The following is a 23,315-nucleotide window of genomic DNA, read 5'->3' as shown; positions in this document are numbered from 1 at the left end:
TAATGACTTGCAAAGAAAGTCCTCCTCTTTACCGATATCTTATATCCAAGAAAAATTCCTCTATTTGGAGATTTATTATGCAATCAGAATTAAGATAAACTCGACCATTAAGCCTACGGGCTACTTTTATTTCGTGTTTGAGCAAGAACTCACTCGACCATTATGCCCACGGGCTACATTACTTCGAGTTCGAATCATTCACTCGATGACTAAAGCCTACAGGCTACTTTTATTTCGAGTTCGAGCAAGCACTCACTCGACCATTATGCCTACGGGGTACATTACTTCGAGTTAGAATCATTCACTCGACGACTAAGCCTATGGGATACTTTTATTTCGAGTTCGAGCAAGCACTCACTCAACCATTATGCCCACGGGCTACATTACTTCGAGTTCGAATCATTCACTCGACGACTAAAGCCTACAGGCTACTTTTATTTCGAGTTCGAGCAAGCACTCACTCGACCATTATGCCTACGGGCTACATTACTTCGAGTTCGAATCATTCACTCGACGACTAAGCCTACGGGCTACTTTCATTTTGAGTTCGAGTTCGAGCAAGTACTCACTCGACCATTACACCTAAGGGTTACATTACTTCGAGTTAGAATCATTCACTCGACGATTAAGCCTACGGGCTACTTTTATTTCGAGTTCGAGCGAGCACTCACTCGACCATTATGCCTACGGGCTATATTACTTCGAGTTCGAATCATTCACTCAACGACTAAGCCTAGGGGCTACTTTCATTTCGAGTTCGAGCGAGCACTCACTCGACCATTATGCCTATGGGCTATATTACTTCGAGTTCAAATCATTCACTCGACGTCTAAGCCTACGGGCTACTTTTTCGAGTTCGAGCAAGCACTCACTCGACCATTACGCCTACGGGCTACATTACTTCGAGTTTGAATCACTCACTCGATGACTAAACCTACGGGCTACTTTCATTTCGAGTTCGAGCGAGCACTCACTCGCCCATTATGCCTACGGGCTATATTACTTCGAGTTCGAATCATTCACTTGACGACTAAGCCTACGGGCTACTTTCATTTCAAGTTCGAGCGAGCACTCACTCGACCCTTATGCCTACGGGCTATATTACTTCGAGTACGAATCATTCACTCGACGTCTAACCCTACAGGCTACTTTTTCAAGTTCGAGCAAGCACTCACTCGACCATTACTCCTACGGGCTACATTACTTCGAGTTTGAATCACTCACTCGATGACTAAAGCCTACGGGCTACTTTCATTTCGAGTTCAAGCGATCACTCACTCGACCATTACACCTATGGGTTATATTTCTTAGTTCGAATCATTGACTCAACTAGTAAGCCTAAGGGCTACGTCACTTCGAGTCTGAAAAAACAATCAATCATAGAGACTACGAAGTCCAAATTTGATTAAATTGTTAAGATCCTTGTGAAAATATTTGTAAGGCACGTATAAAGTCTTCACAAGTCGGCCAAGTTGTCTATATACAAAATTGTGTACATGATTGATTACAAACGTAAAAAATTAAGAACTAAGCTTCCTGATCATCCTCAGGGGCGTTTTCTTCTCTGTCAGGCTCTTCCCCGTCCTCGGATCCGCTCTTGCTACTGTCATCATCATCATCATCGCCATCAGAAGCCAAGGCTTTAGCTTTAGCTTCGAGCTCTTTAGCCTTTTTTATTTCTCCAGTAAGGTCGAAACCTCGAGCGTGTATCTCCTCGAGGGTCTCCCTCCGAGACCTACATTTAGCAAGTTCGGCAACCCAATGTACTCGAGTGTCGGCAGTATCCGCCGCCTCTCGTGCCTCCATCTGAGCAGCCTCGGCATCAGCCCGATACACGGCAATGGACTTATCCGCCAAGATTCAGCTCAAGCTAAGAGGATCGAGGAGCTTGAAGCACGGCTTGCTGAGGCCAAGGCGGAAGTTGAACCGTCAAAAATCATATCGATTCTCACCGCATCCTTTGTGAGAAATGAGGGGACTATCTGTATATGGTCGAAACAGATTTCGGCCTTCCTACGTTCGATCGAGTTCAAGTGGTAAGAAATCGGAGTGGGATTTTGAGAGTGAGCTTTGAAAACAGTACTAACGAGTCTCGAGTCCGAAGGCTGCTCGAGGAGTCGGCTCGATAATCTTATCGAGCCCGTGACCAAATCGATCCGCAAGGCATTGCTTCAAGGTCGGAAATGCGCGACGCCTATCCCGAAGGTCGAACTCGAGCCAAGACCGAAGGGCTCGACCCAGTATCGAGCTCACAAGCAAGAGTCGTTGCAACCGCACCAAGAGAGAGAATCTTGGTGGGAATCGAGGAAGAGACAAATCATTATGGGTCCTTCACTATATGCTTTATTTTATTATTTTTTGTTATAAATAAAGTAATGATCCTCTACTATAAAATGGGGATCCTTGTAAACTATGGAGGGACTGAATACACTGGAAAGAAAGATATCTCCTTGTGCTTGTTTTACTTCATTTTACTCATTCTTTCTGCTCATTATTCATATTCTCATAGTCAAGAATATTCGTATTTCTATCTCTCTATACGATTTGTATCAAAGGGTATCACGTATCCTTAGAACCATACATAAATTTAACGTTATCTGATTTTTCGGGTAAACAATATGTGCAATATATGTACATAGAAACTAATATTAATTTATAAATGTTAATAATTAAAAAATTATGGGGATTAAGTTCAGTGCCTCAAAGCTTGCGGCTCGCCTCTTAGTAGGTAGAGGCCTCGCTTGGCGCGCACATTTTGTAAAACACTATTCTGAATAAATGAAAATACACTACCAAAATTTGATTTAAAATTGAATGTCATATTTTAAATTTCTCTCTAATGGTGCTTAGTTATTACTCTCTTCGTTCACTTTTACTTATCTACAATAAACTTTGCACTCTCCTTAAAAAATTATAAATGAAGTATACTTTTTACCATAATACCCATAATAATAATAATAATAATAATAATAATAATAATAATAATAATAATAATAATAATAATAATAATAATAATAATAGTATTTCTAAAATATCTTTAGAAATGGTTTCGGAAATGAATAATTATATGACAAGGGTAAAATAAGAAAAAAAAGTTATTTTTCTTTTGATTTTCTAAAAGGATAAGTAAATATCAAAATATATGTTTAGTATAATGCACAAGTAGTAGTTAATGTATACTGTTATAAGAAAAAACAAGTTATGGTGGATGTCTACTCTTCCTCCATGATCTTCTCAAATGCTTAATGACATATTCAATGACATATTTCTATGCTTAATGACATATTCAATGACATATTTTTTTTCACTTTGCATGCCTATATAAAGGCTTTGTAATAGATAGAAAAATATACACAATTGAAGAAGAAAATCTCTTCTTTCTCTCTATCTCCATTTCTTGTTCATGTTTTACTAAATTGCTTTTATTTCATTACAACATGTCTTATTCATGTTTTACTAAGTTGCTTTTATTTTATAACATGTTATCAGCACGAATTGCTCATTTCATGATCTTCTACGTCAAGACTATGTAAATTATAAGCAGGCAATGAGATCAAGTACAATGAAAAATGTCTTGGATGATAATACAAAGATAAGTTTTACATCCATCTAAACTCATTCATACTTTCATATCTTTACATTAACTTTATGTGCAGTGTTTAGTAAAAATATTTTTTTCAATTGTATCCAGTGAAATAAAGAACTGAAAAGGTATGTCTTTATTTGCTACATCTTTTATAGGACAAAGATAATATTGTAACGTATATATATATGTTCTGACCTTTTACATACTATGATAGATAATAATTAAGTTAATTTAGTAATAATATTTTTACCATAACATGATGTATTTCATTGAAAGCAAAATTGACATATATCCTAATGAAATACATCATGTTATGCCAACGCATTATGGCCTAGCATGCTTTTATATGGGTAAAGCATTGGGCTTGAGTCCTAATGCACCATATTGATAATAATAATAATAACTAAAGAAAAATTAATTTAATTTTCATGAAAAAGCATGAAGCTTGTCCCACTTGATTTGCTCCATTCTTGAAGTGAATGTGATAGCAGTGCATGATAAGTCTAAATAAAGACAAGTGGTTGACCAATGGATGCGGGCGTGCGAAAGGCCAAAATAATAATTGTAATCACTATGGTAATTATAAAAAGGGAGAAATTCTTTGAAGAGAATGTGACTTGTGATAAACATTGAGATTGCATACTCATTCCAGAAAGCGAATGTGAAAATATATATATATGATAAAGATTATGCATAATAATGTACTTGTGCATAGTTGGATAAATACTACAACTCACCTCTAAGTGAGGTTTGAGACAAAGAAAGATAATGAATATTATTGTATAGTTACATGAATATATCATTGGTCGTATGCATGTGATACGCCAAAAAAATATTTTGTCATGCCTTATGAAAGTTATTAAAAGCAAAATTAAAGCAAGAAATTATTTTGCTTGTGATGATTTTGAACATGACAATTATTATAATATGATTCTCTTTGTGAAAGAGACATTCATTATATGGATGGTGTGACAAAAGATCTTGTAGTACAAAAGCAGTTAAGAGTTCTGAAAGAACTAATTTGTTACTACCCGGATGAATAAAATTGTTCATGACATTAATATTGTAGTAAGTATCAAAAGAAATATTTTGATTTACAAATATATTAGCCAAAGTGGTTGGCATATTGAGACTATAAATGAAAAGAAGATTGAATATCTTTATATTACTATAATCATACCGGGTAAATATGAAAGGTTGCCTGACTTTTCTTCTATTTGTACTACACAAGTATAAGCATAATGATGCAATCACAAGCCACAAGTAAACTAGAGGTTTACTGAAATAAATATTAGTTGGCATGACCGGTTGACCATCTCGGTTCACTTATGATGCGAAAAAATTAATTGAGAATTATATTGGCATATATTGAAGAAATATAAGATTCTTCAAGAATTCTCTTGTGCTGCTTATTCTCATGATATACCAGTTAAGGTTGGGATTGAATCCTTTGATTTCTGGAACGAATAAAAGTTGATAAATATATGGGCCCAGTCACCTTCTATGTGGACCGTTTACTATTATATGATTTTAATAGATGCATCTATTATATGGTCATATGTGTATTTGTTATCAACTTGTAGTTTGGCTTTTGCAAGATTGATTGCTCAAATTATTAGAGCACAGTTTTAGAATATAAATTATGATGATTTATCTTGATAATACTGGTTTAAATCCAAGTTGGTTTAGCAGAAATTGTATGCCTCCAATTATATCTAAACCATTGATTATGAGAACAAAATTGCCAAAATAAAATTTGGTATGTGATGTATTATTTAATATACAATAGCAGTTGTACGCATCTAGCCAAGTTATGATAAGTTCTCCCTATCACAATCGGTTCAGGGTCAGGAACCAAATAATTTCCATCTAGAAATATGAATGTGCTATATGATTTAATTATTCCACCACAATGCACAAAGATGGATCCCCAAATAAGGCTAGGGATATGTGTTGGTGATCTCAACAATAGGGGGAGAAAATGGGAAGCTGAAAAAGTAATGCATGTAATGAATTATTATGAGTACATCGAGATCCTCGTACGAGAAAATGTGAACTTGAAGTTCAAGTGATAATTCATTTGCAAAATATTGTCAGGCGTATTTGCTGACCCAAAGCTAAATGTCATATTTAGCTGCTAATGCTCCAAATAAAATAAAGTTCATAATGAATAGGGTCCATGGCATGCATAAAGCATAATAGACTAATCGGTTCCAAAGATAAAACTCCTTGAAGAAGGAGAGGAGCAAATGTTCAAGATGGTCATAATAAGGAGGCAAGTGCTCTAGAAGAGTACCACGACATAACACTTCATAAGACCTCATGGGAGAGGCTCAGGTACCTGAAAATAATAAGATAAAGAGATCTCAATAAGTTATGTCTTTATTGGGTAATAGTAGAACCGATATAAAATGATCGTCGACGATATTGTTAATATAATGTAGCGCTCAATATTATTAATATTGACGAGGATCTTGAGCTCAAATCTGTCATGAAATTTGGACAGATAAATGATTGGCCAAATGAAAAATACGCAATGAAAATTGATTTCACCTGAAAAATATGAAGTTGGACGGATAGTCCCAACACCTGAAAGTATAAAGCCAGTGGAGGTATAAATATGTTCTTGTGCGAAAAAATAAGTCGATAGTCGATAGACATAAAGACGACTTGTGTCACAAGAAGATTTGTAAATATCCTGGCATTGATTATATAGAGACATGTTCTCTTGTGGTGGATGTCGCCATTTCAGGTTTTAATCTGGCAATACAAGAAAAACGTGATATGCGTATAATGAAAATCATTGAAGGAATTTAAATTGTTTTGAAGCATATTAAGGTTTCCAAGAAATTTATTAAATAAAGCTTCAAAAATTCTTATATGGATTGAAACAATCAGGGCGCATTATGTATATCGCCTGAGTGAGTACCTGTTAAAAGAAGGGTACAAGAATGATTCAATTTGTCCTTGCATCTTTATAAAAAGATCTTGATCTAAATTTGTTATAATCACCGTGTATGTTGATGATTTAAATATCATTGGAACTCCTAGGGAGTTTCCTAAAGCAGTAGAGCTTCCTAAAGTAGTAGACTATTTAAAGAAAGAATTTGAAATGAAAGATCTTGGAAAGACAAAATTTTGTCTTGGTCTACAAATTGAGTATATGAAAGATGAAATTTTTGTCCATCAATCAACATACACTAAAATGATTTTAAAGCGATTTTATATGGATAAAGCCCATCCATTCCGATCTCAAAAAAATAATGAAGAGCTTTTTGGTCCCGACGTACCATATCTTAGTGCAATTGGTGCACTAATGTATCTTTCTAATATTACAAGGTCTGACATAACTTTTTCAGTTAATGTCTTAACAAGATATAGCTCTACTTCTACAAGGAGACATTGGAATGGAATCAAACACATATTGGGTATCTAAAAGGGACTACCGATATGGGATTATTTTATAGCAATGATTGCAGTCCTAATCTTGTTGGTTATGCCGATGCTGGGTATTTATATGACCCACAAAAGGTTCGATCTCAAACAGGCTATGTGTTTACATATGGAGGCACTGCCATATCTTGGCGATCGACTAAGCAATCAATCGTGGCTACTTCATCTAATCATGCTGAGATAATTGCTATTCATGAAGCAAGTCGAGAATATGTATGGTTGAGGTCTATAATACACCTTATTCGAGACAAATGTGGTTTGAAGTGTGACAAACTACCCATAATTTTGTATGAAGACAATGCAGCATGCATAGCCCAGTTGAAGGGAGGATTCATAAAAGGGGATAGGACAAAGCAAATTTTACCGGAGTTATTTTTCACATATGATCTTCAAAAGAATGGTGATATCAATGTGCAACAGATCCGTTCAAGTGATAATATGGCTGATTTGTTCACCAAATCTCTACCGACGTCAACCTTCAAGAAACTAGTGTACAAGATTGGGATGCGAAGGCTCAAGGATGTGAATTGATGCTCTCATCAGGGGGAGTTAATACGCGTTGTACTCTTTTTTCCTTACAAGGTTTTGTCCCACTAGGTTTTTCTTGCAAGGTTTTTAACGAGGCAACCAAAAGGCGTATTTCTAAACATGTGTACTCATTTTCCTTCACTGGGATTTTTTTGCCATAGGGTTTTTTCTTAATAAGTTTTTAACGAGGCATATTATCTATGGACATCCAAGAGGGAGTATTATAAGAAAAATCAAATTATGGTGGATGTCTACTCTTCCTCCATGATCTTCTCAAATGCTTAATGGCATATTCAATGACATATTTCTATGCTTAATGACATATTCAATGACATATTTTTCTTCACTTTTCATGCCTATATAAAGGCCTTGTAATAGATAGGAAAATATACACAATTGAAGAAGAAAATATCTTCTTTCTCTCTATCTCCATTTCTTGTTCATGTTTTACTAAATTGCTTTTATTTCATAACAACATGTCTTATTCATGTTTTACTAAGTTACTTTTATTTTATAACATATACTTTCTTTTCACCTTTTTTTTTTTTTTGGTAAGAGGGGAAACCCGCAGTCGCTACAACCTCTGCCACAGCCTCTGCCCTTCGAGTGAGCATTTTGTGCGCACTGGGTAAACCTCCCTTGTGTAATAGCCTGTAAACTATACAGAGGATGTAAACCGCACTAGGTAAGCCCTGTGCGACATGCTCAACCCAGAAGACATTGAGGGGGATCGATCTCAGGTCCTTCGTATGGATAACCACCCTCCAAACCAACTCGGCAACCCGAAGGGTTCTTTCACCTATTTTTTGAAATGGGCTAAACCAACGTTTCATTTTTCAAACTATACCGTAGTAAGACAGAAAGAGAGAGAGAGATTATCGAGGAATAGGAGTTATAATCAAAGTCTCAAAATTTCATGAAATTCTCAAGACTTTTTTCGTCTACCTCATTCTTGAAGAGTTCAAATTCCATTTCATCCACCAAAGAACTTCACTGTCACCTTATCAGAACTGAAAAACACACCGACCCTTTTGCTATTTCAGACGTTATCAGATTCTACTCCCTCTTCCCAACATCCCTACACAAAGCCCTTCTCTCTTTTAATCAAATTGAACGACCAACATTGCCAATTTGGAATTACATGATCCGTGGGTTGTGTAAGAGTGATCAACCCATTTCTGCACTCCGCATGTTTGACAAAATGCGTCAACAAGGATTTCATGGCAATAACCTCACTTTTATTTTTATCTTCAAGGCTTGTGTACAACTTTCGGATATTGTTCTTGGACGGGCAGTTCATGTTAACGTTCTGAAGCTTGGGTACCAGTCTTACTTATATGTGTGTAATACTCTGATTTATCTGTATGGTTCTTGTGGTGATTTAGCTGGAGCTAGAATAGTGTTCGATGAAATGTCTGACGGAGACTTAGTATCATGGAACTCATTGATTTGTGGATACAGTCAATGTAATAGGTTTCGTGAAGTATTGAGTCTTTTTGGTTCAATGCAGGCAGAAAATGTAAAGGCAGATGCGGTGACTTTGGTCAAAGTAGTACTAGCTTGTAGCCATATAGGGGATATTGACACTGTGGATTTTGTGGCAAAGTATATTGAGGATAATTGTGTGAGAATTGATGTCTACTTGGGGAATACATTGATTGATATGTATGGTAGACGTGGATTGGTTTTCTTAGCTGAAGAAGTTTTTGCTAAGATGGAGGAGAGAAATGTTGTTTCGTGGAATGCCATGATCATGGCATATGCTAAAGCAGGGAATTTAATGGCTGCAAGGGAGCTTTTTGATAAGATGCACAACAGGGATGTGATTTCTTGGACTTCTATGATCACGGGATATTGTCAAGCTAATCGATTTTCAGAAGGTATTGCACTTTTCCAAGAGATGATGGCAATTAAGGTTAAGCCTGATGAAATTACAGTCGCTAGCGTACTCTCTGCTTGTGCACATTTAGGTACACTTGATGTGGGTAAGGCAGTGCATGATTACGTTCGTCAGCATGGCATTAAAATGGATATTTACGTAGGGAATGCTTTGGTGGATATGTACTGCAAATGTGGATCTGTTAACACAGCCTTGGAAGTATTCTTTAGCATGAACAGAAAGGACACTGTTTCTTGGACTTCGATAATCTCGGGCCTTGCAGTGAATGGTTTTCATGACAATGCTCTTCAGCTGTTCTCCCAGATGTTAGAACGTTGTAAGCCAACTCATGGTACTTTTATCGGCGTACTACTTGCTTGTGCTCATGCAGGTTTGGTGGATAAAGGTTTGGAATACTTCGATAGTATGGTAAAACATCATGGATTGGTGCCAGAAATGAAGCATTATGGTTGTGTTGTTGATTTGTTGTGCCGCTCTGGTAATTTAAATAGAGCATTTGAGTTTATAAATCTTATGCCTATGGCTGCAGATGTGGTTTTGTGGAGAATGTTGCTTAGTGCTTGTAAACTTCATGGTAACGTGGTTCTTGCTGAAATTGCTGCCAACAAACTTCTTCAATTAGATCCTGATAATGGTGGTAATTATGTTCTGTCATCGAGCACTTATGCGACTGCAGAGAGGTGGGATGATGCAATGAAATTAAGGCAATTGATGAATGATGGTGCCGTTCAAAGGCCGTTAGGATGGAGTTCAATTGAAGTAAATGCGATCGTCTAGCATTCAGTGAACCATGTCTTTGAAATGTAAAGTATCTGAAACAAAGGCTTCCGTCACATAGTACCATTTGTACATATTATCACAAGATTGAGTACACAACGTGCAATAGTTGTTGAAGACACGTGAAATCAAGGTGCACATCATGTGAGCAAGAGTTATTGTTCTCTAGCTTCCTTTTGGATTAAAAAGCTTAATACGAGTTGCCAACTCATGCATGAGTTCGGTTTGCTTTACTTCAGCACTATAGAGATGAAGGTCTCGAAATGGATACAGGTTGTTGTTTGACACCTAAAAGAGCATATTAAGTTTGATTCTGGAGTAGAGAATTGTATTTATGATCTCTGCTCCCTGGAGGTTATAGATGGTTGTTGTAACTTATACATCGTATATCAGGTGCATATTGCGAGTATGCTACCAGTCTTCTGCTCTTTGCATTTTAGAAATCAAGTTGCTACTGCCTCTGTGCCCCATCTAACACTGTAAAATTTGAGAGATGGTCGGAGCATACTCCTTAGAAGATAGGGCTGTGCATGTAGTTGTAACAGCATAATGGGAAGGTATGTTGCTGCAAAGGTCTTACTGGTTGATTATTTACTTTTTCAGTCATACTGTATATTTCTAAATCATGTTCATATCTGGTATTTATCCTAGTGATCATGGGTTGACATTAAACCTTGTGTAAAAGTTCTAGATGTGGACAAGCCAAGTTTCATGGAAATTTGTGGACGAGTGGATGAATGCTCAGTAGCTCTACATTATTCATGCCCATAATATCCTTCTCTACAAGTTTCAAGTTTTTCTCTTCTTTTATTCATACTTCTAGCTGAAAGAGGTAAAATGGAATACCGACTTTCAGTTTAGGCTACACTACCAGTAATTTCTATTCCACGCAGCTATAGTTTGAACATGACCTTGATGGCATTTCCACCGCGAGAACTGGTCTCAAAGGCTTCTTCGACCCCCTCTTGAGTAAACCTATACCTGTGGGTTATGAGAGGCTTCACATCTATTTTACCAGTTCTGAGAAGTTCAATGCAGAGTGGCCATGTATTTCTATATCTGAAAATGCCTATGACATCCACCTCCCTATGACACGAGAAGAAAAAAATGACTGATTGAAAATTTCAAGAGGTATTTTAGTGAGCATCTAGAAATCATAGAATCACAAATACCTTGCAGCAGCTGAAGAAAGAGGGAGAGTCATCTCGCTTTGGCCTAATCCAACGAGGCAAACCTTACCACCAGCATGGGTGGCTTGCAGAGCCATAGACAAAGTCTTGTTAAAACCAACACAATCAAAGCTCATATCCACAGGACCTCCCATTGCATTGCATATTTGTCCCACTTCATCTTCCACATCCTGCACCTCGAACATTGCATGAAACAGCCATATTTGGCCATTAAGGGAAAGACTACCACAATATATTGGAACAAGAAGATGAGAACCTGTACATTGGAAGAAACTTTAATGATCTCATCAGCACCAAGGTCTTTGGCGAAAGATAGCATAGTGACAAGGCCGATAGGTCCTGCACCTATAATGATTATTTTGGTTTCTGGACCTACCTTGGCACGACAACAAGCATGAACACCAACACTCAGAGGTTCACACATTGCCCCTTCCTCCAAGCTTACATTATCTGGTAATTTAAAACACAGATCTGCAGGATGTACCACCTGATGCAGAGACAAGTTCCACACTTCTTATGAAGCCTAGTAAAGGATTTCAAGAAAAGTAAATTCTCTTGAAGTATAGGTCTCAGGACAACACTCAGACCTCAACCATTGTTTATCTCGTGTTTATCGATGTAAGTTCGGTAGCTCTGAGAAAGTCTGAAGTGAAGCCCAGCCTCAAGTATCCTTTTATTCTACTTTGGGGGGAAAGATTAAGCAGATACATTACCTGATTGGCTAAAGCACCATTAGTTGGAGGAGAGCCAAAGAATTTCATTTGACGGCAGAGATTGTAGCGACCGTCTTTGCATAAGTAACACTGCCTGCAACTAATACCAGGCTCCAAAGCTACGCGATCCCCGATCATCAGGGACTTCACCTGGCTACCAACTTGCTCTACAATTCCAGCACACTCATGCCCAAGTACCATCGGCCTTTTAACCACGAAATTTGCTACTCTCATATTCTGGATCATACAAATCATAGTAATTTAGCTAAGTAACCTTATAACAATTGCTCTGTATCACCAGTCTTCTATCTAGCTTGAACCATCAAACTCTTAATAATTGAAGTACCCTTTTTTTTTTACAATTAAACAGACTAAACTTACCTTGAAATGATGGATATCACTTCCACATATACCCACAGCTTTTATTTGAATCTTGACATCATAAGGACCTAATTCAAATAAGTGTTGTGTCAGCAAAACTAATAAATTTCAGTAAGACAGGGATCTAAGAGCAAGAACAGAAATACCAACCAAGAGGTGGGAGACTATATGGTTGAATTCGAAGTGTTTTGATACCAAGAAGCCAAACTGCCATGTTCTCTTCTTCTGTTATAGTGTTTTCTGCATCATCAGTTGATATATGTTCCCTGATCCCCATTCTTACTCCCCGCCACAACGTTGCAAAGCGTGATTTAACTAGTATTGTACTAGTTTCTGTCTCCTTTTATTTGGGGAACGCTATATATCTTGGCATGTTAGATTGGTCGGCCAAGACTTATCATCTTTCGTTATAACAGAAGTTGTGAAATGGACGTCAAAGCAGAAACCGGGAGACTTGAAATCTTCTTTTCTGATGTTGTTGTCCTATTGACAAGACTAGCACTGTGGCCAATCGGATTGATAGTTATAATTGAATAGATACAGAAATGAGTGACATATTTGTATTATTTCATGTAGGCATCTAAAATTTATTAAAATTAAATCCAATAATTTTTTAGATTATGTTTAAATTCAATATATATATTAGTCCAAATAAATATTATGGGCTAATATAATTGGATTAATTACTTAAGTCCAATAAATATTGACTGGGCTAGCCCATTTAGTTGGGCTACAAATAATGAGCCCACTTCATTAGGTACAATAATTCATCTTCCTAGAGGCCCAGTTTGGTGCCACGTGTCAAAAGACATGGCACGCCAAGTCAAACGGAAGAGCCAATAGGATCGTGCCACGTGTCAAAAATGATAAGGCATGCCAAGTCAAATTAAAGGCCAATTAAACTGCGCCATATGTGCAAGTGACATGTTCTGGCCAATCAAATGTGGCATTATCATGCTTCAATCTGATTGGTCGAAAAGAGTTTGTTCCTATCAAAACTCTTCTCTTCCACAACTATAAATAGGGGTCTTCATAACCCAGAAAAGAAATCAGAAGTTATAACAAGAAGCAAGAGGGAGCTCGTGGATCAAACGCTGCAGATTTCTCTAAAAGCTACAAGCATTCAAGTGTTCTAAGGATTAAAAGATCAAGACAAAGATTCAAGAACAAGCTGCAAGCCCTTGGATTAAAAATACGTCAAGATCAAGATCAAGCTGCAAGCACTTAGATTAAAATGAAATAAAATTCAAGATTAAGCTCGAAGGCTCTTGAATTCATATTGGAAAAGTAGAATCAGAGGAATCATAGAGATTGTAACACTCAAATATTTGAAATAAAATAATACGATTGTTGCAATATTTTTCGGTCTTGATTTTATTTTTTCGACGCAATTTATTGTCTACAAATTCAGGCACGCCCAGTGGGACAATCTCTACCTCTCATCTAAACTTTTCAATCACCAAAGTTTAAGAACATCAAAAATTATTTCAAAGAAAATCAACCCCGGATCAACTTCCACCAAGGCTGCTAACTCCAGGATTTATGGTGATGTGGAAAGCATTCTCGATGTTACCTTTGGAAGCTTCAGACCAGTTACGAGGAGCAAAGCAAGCTCTTTAGGACAACAAGTACTCCAAGTGTCGTCCGCATCAACCCCTGTTTTCGGATCTTCATCCTCAAAATGAACAAGATCTTCCACAAACGCATCCGAAGGAGGAAGCGATGTTGCTGAAAAGGTCAAGAAAACTCTTGCTCTGCTTGACCTCTCCGGATCTAAGTACTCTGCTGTGAAGGAAGATGATGATGCTTCAAGTGATGGATCCTCCCTACTTACACCGCATAGTGTGAACTATTCGAGAATCAATCTGTGTGACAATCCATGCTACTCCCCATCATCTACAACAATCATGCAAGCCATAGTGATAAACACTTCATCTGTGGAATAGCAGTTGCCAAATTTGACGGAAGCAAACACCTGCTTGACCAAGTGCATGCAAAATCAAGATGCTAGAATTGACAAGGTAACAGATAGGGTGTGAATCTTGATGGAAGAAGAATCCACCCATGCACCTAGCAATCTCCTAGAGGTTCCAGAGAGTAATTCTCCCCCGAGACAAGTTGCATCCGCTAAGGCTATCCCTGTCTCATCTGAAGGGATGATTCCAATCGATCAACTAAAGGAGTTCATTGAAGGAACTATTAAAAGCAAGTACGAATTTGTTACTAAGTCCTCTCTCACATACGCAAAGCCATATACTGCGAGGATCGATATGTTGAAGATGCTTGTTGGCTATCAACCTCCAAAGTTTCAACAGTTTTATGGAAACGCAACCCAAAGCAACATGTGGCACACTTCGTTGAGACATGCAACAACGCTGGGACTTATGGAGATTACCTCATCAAGCAGTTCGTCCACTTGCTAAAAGGAAATGCTTTTGATTGGTATACAGACCTCGAGGTGGGATCATTGATAGTTGGGATCAACTAGAGCAAGAGTTCCTCAATCGCTTTTATAGGACAAGGCGCACTATGAGCATGGTAGAACTTACAAATACTCGTCAACGGAAGGGTAAACAAGTTATCGACTTTATCAATTGTTGGAGGAATGCAAGCCTCAACTGCAAAGACAGGCTTAGTGAAGCTTCTGGCATTGAGATGTGCATCTAAGGCATGCATTGGGGACTTCGCTACATCTTGCAAGGTATCAAGCCTAGCACATTTGAAGAACTTGCGACTCGTGCTCATGACATGGAGTTAAGCATGGCCTCCGCTGGAAACAAAAGGCTGCCTATCTATGAGCCTCGCAAAGGGAACGACAACCAAGAAGTCTAGGAAATGGAGCAAGTTTGCACCCAAGTCTGAAAACAAAGAAGATATGAATGTCAACACATCACCTGTGAAGTTCACAACGAAGGTGAGCAAGAAGCAAAGTACGAAATCCACTTCTTTTCAAGATAAACCAAGTGGAAAGTTGACTCTAAAAAATGCAAGAGAAGGAGTACCCATTTCTGGATTCTGATATGCCGGCAATTTTTGAAGAACTCATCGAGTTAAATCTCATTGAGCTTCCGGTGATGAAGCGGCCAAATGAAGCCGGGAAAACTGATGACCCAAATTACTGCAAATATCATCAACTTGTGATCCGCCCTCTGGAGAAGTGCTTTATCTTCAAGGACAAAGTTATGGACTTGGCTCGTTAAAATAAGATCGTGCTTGAAGATGAGAAAGCAAGCGCAAACGAAGTCTCTATCACATTTGGCTCATTCAGTCCAGATGAATTATGTAGTTTTAAAGAAAGTAAAGATGAAGAATTATTGGAGAACAACAAAGTTGAACACGATCAACCTGATAATGATGAAGGTTGGACATTGGTGACTCATCGTAGGCGCCACAAAAGGAGCCCACGAAAAGAATCAATAGAACAACCAAAATGGAAAATAATGGTGAAAATACCAAGGAGATGGAATCCAGTTAAGCATTTGAAGAAAACAAAAGTCGAGGTACACCATCCTCAAAAGCTACGACATCCAGTGACCTTGGAGGATTTCTTGCCATGTTGGTTCCGCATGAAGATTTTTCATGATGGTATTGAGGCCTCTTGTTGCAATGTTGATAAAGGGGAAGAAAAGAGTGATGACCTACCGTTGGCACCATCTTCAGAAAATCTCATCGAGTCTATTTCTCAAGAAGTTAACGCATGCGAGGAAAAAGTCACGTTCACGAATGACGATCTTCTGCTAGGTAATACTCTTCATAACCGCCCATTGTACCTGGTTGGCTATATGTATGATGAAAGGGTAAATCAAATTTTGGTTGATGGAGGATCCTCAGTAAACATCTTGCCAATTCGCACTGTGAAAGAACTTGGTATTCCCATGAACGAACTCTCAGAAAGTCGTGTGATGATCCAAGGATTCAACCAAGGGGGGCAAAGAGCCATAGGCGCGATCAGGCTGAGAATCACCATTGAAGATATGCAATCAAGTGCATGGCTACATGTGATCGGTGCAAAGACTTCATACAACGTCTAGCTTGGAAGGCCTTGGATACATGAGAATAAAGTAGTTCCATCTACCTACCATCAATGTTTAAAATACTACGAGGGTGAAGTCGAGAAGAAGATAGTTGCTGATGATGAGCTATTCATCGAGGCTGAGTCACACTTTACCGATGCAAAGTTCTACTTGAAGAACCGCATTGTGAAGGAGCTAAAAGCTGATGATGGCATGAGAATCGGCCCTATCAATAGGAAGTCTTTGAAGAAGTATTATCCTTGAAGTTGCAACGCTCCTTGACGCATGAGCCTAAACTGCATGTTCCTACACTCCTGGCTCGCATGATTCTAAACTATGTACGGCCCACCAAAAAAACAAAAGAGTCCGCTAGGTAGAAAACCTCCAAAGAGGCGACCTAGGCAAATGTTAGGACATAAAAAAAAGAGTTTGCTAGGTTGAAAACCTCGAAAGAGGCAGCCTAGAAAAAAGCTAGGACATAAAAAATAAATAAAACAAAAAGTCTGCTAGGTTGAAAACCTCGAAAGAGGGGGGCCTAGGCAAAAGTTAGGACAAAAGAAAATCACTTATTCTGAACTACGGTATGACTTGATCCTCTTCATCGAGGTATGTAGGCAGCTTAGAGTTTCATTCTGAGTTCAGTCGCATGAGTTCAAAAGATATATAGTGCCCCAATCATTATTCAGATGAAGTACGATGGAATCTAATCCATTCAATCAGCACTTGAAAATCGAGCTGAGATACCATTCTTCTGTTAAGCTTTGGATCTCATTTGATTTAAAGGGGGCAAACTGTTATGGTAAAATGGTGTCTTTACTGAAATGATGACAATATTTGCATCAAAGTCTGGGGATGCGCTATGTCTTCATGTTCGCATAACCTTTAAGGTTTTTGGTCTTCATATCCGCTCACTGCCCTAAAAAGGGGGGGGGAGGGAAGAGAAGAGAGGCGTCAAAAGGGAACACACATATAAGAAGAAAGATTCACGGGCACAACGTTTCAAACTCAGTAAGACTTGAACCCAAGATATTTGTGAGAATTGAGCTCTTGAATTTCGATTGATAACAAGAAAAACGTCTCGTTATCCCGAGGCTTCCATACCAAAACATAAAAGTTTTGGCGAAGTCGCGCCAATTCGAAACTGTCGGTATATTAAAATCTGATATTGATTTCAGAATACTATCTGAAACTATCCTTAAGGTATTAAATCCTACATTTTAGAAATGTTTTAGATTCTGAAGTCTTGTTTTCATAAAATTAGACGGTTCATGATTTCGACATTCCCACATCAAGATATAAAAGTTTTGGTGAACCTGCGCAAATATGAAACTATCAACGTGTCAGAATCTAAAGTTAGATTCAAAATAATATCTAGGACGATTCTCAAAACTTTTGATTCCAAATTTTGGATATGTCTTAGATTTTGAAGTCTAGTTTTCATAAAATCAAACGGTTCATAATTTCGATGTTTCTACACCAAGATACAAATATTTTGATGAAACTGCGCAAATCTGAAATTGCCAGCGTGGTGCAATATAAAGTTGGTTTTAAAATATTGTCCGGGACAATTCTGAAGGTGTTTTTTTTAAAAGGTTTTCGTTGCGAACTTTTAAAGGTGTTCGTCTCAAACTTTTAAAGGCATTCTAATTTTAAAGGTTCTCGTTGCGAACTTTTAAAGGTGTTCGTCTCGAACTTTTAAAGGTATTCAAATTTTTTAAAGGTTTTCATTGCGAACTTTTAAAGGTGTTCGTCTCGAACTTTTAAAGGCATTCGGATTTTTAAGATTTTCATTCCGAGACTTTTAAAAGGCGTATGTTTCGAACATCTAAAGGTATTTGTCTTGAACTTTTGAAGGTGCTCGTGGCAAACTTTAAAGAGTCCCCACTGCCGACTTTTAAAGATTTCTACCACAAGCTTTTAAGGGTTTTCGCCATGAACTTTTAAAGGTCTTCATCTCGTGCTTTTAAAGGTCCTCACCGTGAACTTTTAAAGGACTTCATCGCGTGCTTTTAAGGGTCTTCGCCACGAACTTTTAAAGGTCTTCATCGCGTGCTTTTAAAGGTCTTCACCGCGAACTTTTAAAGGTCTTTATCGCATACTTTTAAAGGTCTTCACCGCGAACTTTTAAAGGTTTTCACTGTGAACTTTTAAGAGATCTTGACCACGAGATTTTAAGAATCCTTACACGAATTTTTATGGGTCTTCGTCACAAATTTTAAAGGTCTTCATCACGAACTTTTATAGGTTTCGCCGAAAATTTTAAAGGTCTTCATCGCAAACTTTTATGGGTCTTTGCCGCAAATTTTAAAGGTGTTCGTCACGAACTTTTAAAGGTCTCTCGAACTTTTAAAGATCTTCATCTCGAACTTTCAAAGTAGTTTGTAATTTTACGAAGTTACTTCTATAAAAAAAGGATAACAAAGAAAACACAAAGGAAAAAAGGGAAAGGAAAATACCTCGGCGCTATGTGTAAGGACCCGTAAAAATTTTAACCAAAATACTCGGAGTTGGAAAATATTTCGCAGAAGAACGTATTTCTGTGGCCCATTATGCGGCTGCATAATCACTCTGCGGACCGCATAATGGCCGCAGAGTGAAGCAGTAAGTTTGGCCAATCTGAGGTCAGTTTTCGGTCGATTATGCGACCGCATAATCGATTTGCGGACCGCATATCGGTCACATAATTCCTCTTGGGTTTCTGCGGAGGGAGTTCTGCGGTGCATTATGCGACCGCAGAACAAGTATGCGGACCGCATACTGATCGCATACCTGAGCCGAAAGTTTAGGCCCCTGAGGGCCATTTATGCGGTCACTTTGCAGACCGCAGATCTGTGTCGGGGCACCATTTTTCTTAATTTAAAACCCGACCCCTATTCCGTTAAAACACTCCTTAGGTCTATTTTAAACTTATTTTCTGATACTTCTAGAGTGAGAGAGAGAGGGTTCAAGAGGGAGGGACTAAGTTTTCATCAAATTGATCTTCAATAATCACTCAAAGCCTTGGAAATATTCAAGTAGAGCACCAAAATTTTTCACCCTAAAAGGTAAGGCCTCATCACCCCAGCTCTAAATTTCAAACATAGCTATAATGGGGTACTAGGGTGATACTTCATGAGTATGAGGGTGGTTTATCTTGCATGCATGTGTGATAAAGAGTGTGGGGAAAGAAAGTGAGTTAGAGCCATGAACGTTTTCCTAATTCTGGGTTCAATTTGTATATTGCTAAAATAGATTGAGGTTGCTAAGGGTTCCAGATTATTGTAGAGTCCAAAGAAGCGAAATTGAGGTATGTATGGCTGACTCTCTTCTTCTTAGAATCAAACTCCTGGTGTCCGAATAATTGGTGTAAGTTCCAACTTGATTATACTAGAATCGTTTGTCTTAGTGTGTTTGATTGAAAGATTCATGTTCCCTAATTGTTTTAGATGGTTACCATGTCATCATGCTATTTGAGAATGTAATTATGATTTTCCAAGCTCCTTCCCTTATGTGTGAAATGCCTTATGTGATGGTACTTATCGACATGAATGATGATGTTATTCGAACAAATAAAAAAAAGGAAAGATTTGAATTGTAAAATGTGCCCAAGTGCCAATAACTACTTAATAAATGAGGTTGTCTGTGCCATGTAATGGAGATGGGAAAGAAATATGAATTGAGTGGACAGTTGAAAGAGGTTATGTCTCAAGTGAGATGGCTTAGCCGTTCGAGCCGAGATCGGACGCCATGCTGTACACATGGTGGCATTTGTATTGGAATTATTAAATTACATTGTGGATATGGATGTCTCACTTGAGATGGCTTAGCCGGTCGGGCAGAGACCGGACTCCGTATAAAAATACGGTGGCATTGTGAGTTGTGGCTTTGGCACTAAAGACTATTAATCTAAGAAGATAGAAAGATTGAATTGAAAACTATGTAATCCTTACTCGGTGTTTTCTTTGTATTTCTATGAAGTACTTATTGATTATTATGACTGTCTTCTCTTTGTTTCACTGTTCATTCTACTAAGATTGGTGTTTGCCTTACATATTAGTACTATTCGACAGTACTAACGTCCCTTTTGCTGGGGGCGCTACATCTTTGAATGGATGTAGGTGATTTCATCGCAGATAGTGCCGATCGCAGATAGTGGTGCTCTCTTTCTCTCCTCACAGCAGTCTTGGTGAGCCCCCTTTCTCCCTCTCCTCACAGCAGTCTTGGTGAGCCCCCTTTCTCCCAGGGTTCATGTAGTCCTCCTTTTGTATAAGTTTTCACATTTTGAGGTATAGCCGGAGCCTTGTTGCCGGCATTGTCATGTTGCTCTTTTGTATCCTTAGAGGCTCCGTAGACGTTTTTGTGGGTCATGTATGTATGTTGGGGCGGTCATTGGACCGAGTTGTATTTTGAAAACTCAACTATGGCATAATATATATAAGGAAAATAAACTAGCAACATTTATATATTTATATAACTAATCTCTCCCCAGTTTTATAAATGGTGATGCGATCCCTTTTTGGGTTATGAATGAGTCCGGTAGGAAAGATTTAATAGGCCTGCTCGATCGAACGCCGCTCGGGGGAGCCCAGGTTTGGGTGTGACACTATGCTTCTGGCGAGTCGCAAACTCCAATTGATGCTAATAGAACGAAGGCATGCGGCTATTTATAACTTTTGAAAGACTACTACTCAAAGGTTTATTTCGATGTGGGATTGTATGTTATAATCATCCAAATGGATTAGACTAATAACAGGAATTGGCATTGCCAGAGTCCAAATAGAACACAAAAAATTATGGCTCTGCCAAGTTAGATTCATATGGGATCAACATATATGATCCCATCTTTTTCCACGTGGGATTCTTTTAGGAGTATACCATGCAAATTAAAATACAAATGGTGCTGATGGTAGGCAAATCAAATCTAAGAATCCAATGCCTACGTAAGATTCTTTTCTAACGAGAGAAAAATGAAATCCTTGGTAATATTGGATTCAAGTTCCAAGAATCCTATGCCTACGTAACTTAGTGTTATTTCTATACAAATATGAATTGTAGGGACAATTTTTATTTGATCTGGATTCCAAATTCAATGTTCTACTAATACTTCAAGCCTAGTCATTACGTTAATAGTTTGACAAATCTTGAAGTAGTAGGCATTTGTAGGTATCTAAAATTTATTGAATTTAAATTTAATAATTATTTAGATTATGTTTAAATTCAATATATATATATATATATATATATATATATATATATATATATATATATATATATTAGTCCAAATAAATATTATGGGCTAATATAATTAGATTAATTACTTAAGTTCAATAAATATTGACCGGGTTAGCCCATTTAGTTGGGCTACAAATAATGAGCCTACTTCATTAAGCCCAATAAGTCATCTTCCTAGAGGCCCAGTTCGGTGCCACGTGTCAAATGACGTGGCATGCCAAGTCAAATTAAAGACCAATTAAACTGCGCCATATGTGCAAGTGACACGTTCTAGCCAATCTGATTGGTCGAAAAGAGTTTGTTCCTATCAAAACTCTTCTCTTCCACAACTATAAATATGGGTCTTCATAACCCAGAAAAGACACCAGAAGTTATAACAAGAAACAAGAGGGAGCTCGTGGATTAAACGCTGCAGATTTCTCTAAAAGTTACAAGCATTCAAGTGTTCTAAGGATTAAAAGATCAAGACGAAAATTCAAGAACAAGCTGCAAGCCCTTGGATTAAAAATACGTCAAGATCAAGATCAAGCTGCAAGCACTTGGATTAAAATAAAATAAAATAAAATTCAAAATTAAGCTCGAAGGCTCTTGAATTTATATTGGAAAAGTAGAATCAGAGGAATCATAGAGATTGTAACAATGCCTATGACATCCACCTCCCTATGACAATTAAAATTGGCCAATAAATTGTGGCCTCCCTATTTATAGTTGTGGAAGAGAAGAGTTTTGACAGGAACAAATTTTTTTCGACCAATCAGATTGAAGCGTGACAAGGCCACTTTTGATTGGCCAGAACATGTCACTTGCACATATAGCGCAGTTTAATTGGCCTTTAATTTAACATGGTATGCCTTATCATTTTTGACACGTGGCATGATCCTATTGGCTCTTCCGTTTGACTTGGCATGCCACGTCATTTGACAGGTGGCACCAAACTGGGTCTCTAGGAAGATGACTTATTGAGCCTAATGAAGTGGGCTCATTATTTGTAGCCCAATTAAATGGGCTAGCCCAGTCAATATTTATTGGACTTAAGTAATTAATTCAATTATATTAGCACATAATATTTATTTGGACTAATATATATATATATATATATATATATATATATATATATATATATATATATATATATATTGAATTTAAACATATTAGAAACAATTATTTAATTTAAATTCAATAACTTTTGATTATTGTTTATATCTGTACTGGACTGTATGGAGTTACTCATATTTGCTATAGTTAATTTAGTTAACTGTGACGTTAAAATTGACAAAAGACTGCTGTAGGCAGTATGATCTCCGACAGTTTAATTAGAATATCACTTTGCGTTATACAACTACTTCATTAAACGCTTGACACCATATATTATTAAAAGCACCTGTTCTATCTTGTTTAGTGATAGTGACACTGTAAAAGATTATGAGGCTTTACTACTATTGGTGGGTTATTTCAACTCTCTCAATTGATACGTGCAGTTGAACTACTGAACGGGTAATTCATAATCACCACATGATTATGAATATTATCTCTATAAAGGAGGAAAAAAAACTCTGTTTTTCG

General features: G+C 37.6%; 2 protein-coding genes across 4 annotated transcripts; one reads left to right on the top strand and one right to left on the bottom strand.

Moving 5' to 3' along the window:
* Window positions 1-8,253: 8,253 nt before the first annotated feature.
* Window positions 8,254-10,822, top strand: LOC107788913 (pentatricopeptide repeat-containing protein At2g22410, mitochondrial-like). The gene has a single exon (XM_016610649.2). The coding sequence runs from the start codon at window positions 8,484-8,486 to the stop codon at window positions 10,242-10,244; it is 1,761 nt and encodes a 586-aa protein (XP_016466135.2). The 5' UTR covers window positions 8,254-8,483; the 3' UTR covers window positions 10,245-10,822.
* Window positions 10,823-10,974: 152 nt separating this feature from the next.
* LOC107788914 (L-idonate 5-dehydrogenase-like) lies at window positions 10,975-13,030 on the bottom strand. Of its 3 annotated transcripts, none has more exons than XM_016610651.2 (6): window positions 12,679-13,030; window positions 12,529-12,596; window positions 12,148-12,384; window positions 11,697-11,921; window positions 11,417-11,604; window positions 10,975-11,330 (listed from the first exon to the last, which is right to left on the bottom strand). In XM_016610651.2, exons 1-6 carry the CDS (start codon window positions 12,803-12,805, stop codon window positions 11,138-11,140), a joined length of 1,038 nt encoding a protein of 345 aa, XP_016466137.2. In that variant the 5' UTR covers window positions 12,806-13,030; the 3' UTR covers window positions 10,975-11,137. The 3 variants fall into 3 exon arrangements, with proteins under 3 accessions (XP_016466137.2, XP_016466138.2, XP_016466136.2); XM_016610652.2 differs by having other exon boundaries at window positions 11,811-11,921; XM_016610650.2 differs by having other exon boundaries at window positions 11,691-11,921; window positions 12,679-13,029.
* Between the last annotated feature and the right edge of the window lie 10,285 nt (window positions 13,031-23,315).

Source organism: Nicotiana tabacum, chromosome 13, assembly GCF_000715075.1.
Source record: "Nicotiana tabacum cultivar K326 chromosome 13, ASM71507v2, whole genome shotgun sequence".
NCBI lineage: Eukaryota > Viridiplantae > Streptophyta > Magnoliopsida > Solanales > Solanaceae > Nicotiana > Nicotiana tabacum.
The sequence above is the reverse complement of the archived record's forward strand: the minus strand, read 5'-3'. Positions and strand labels throughout refer to the sequence as shown.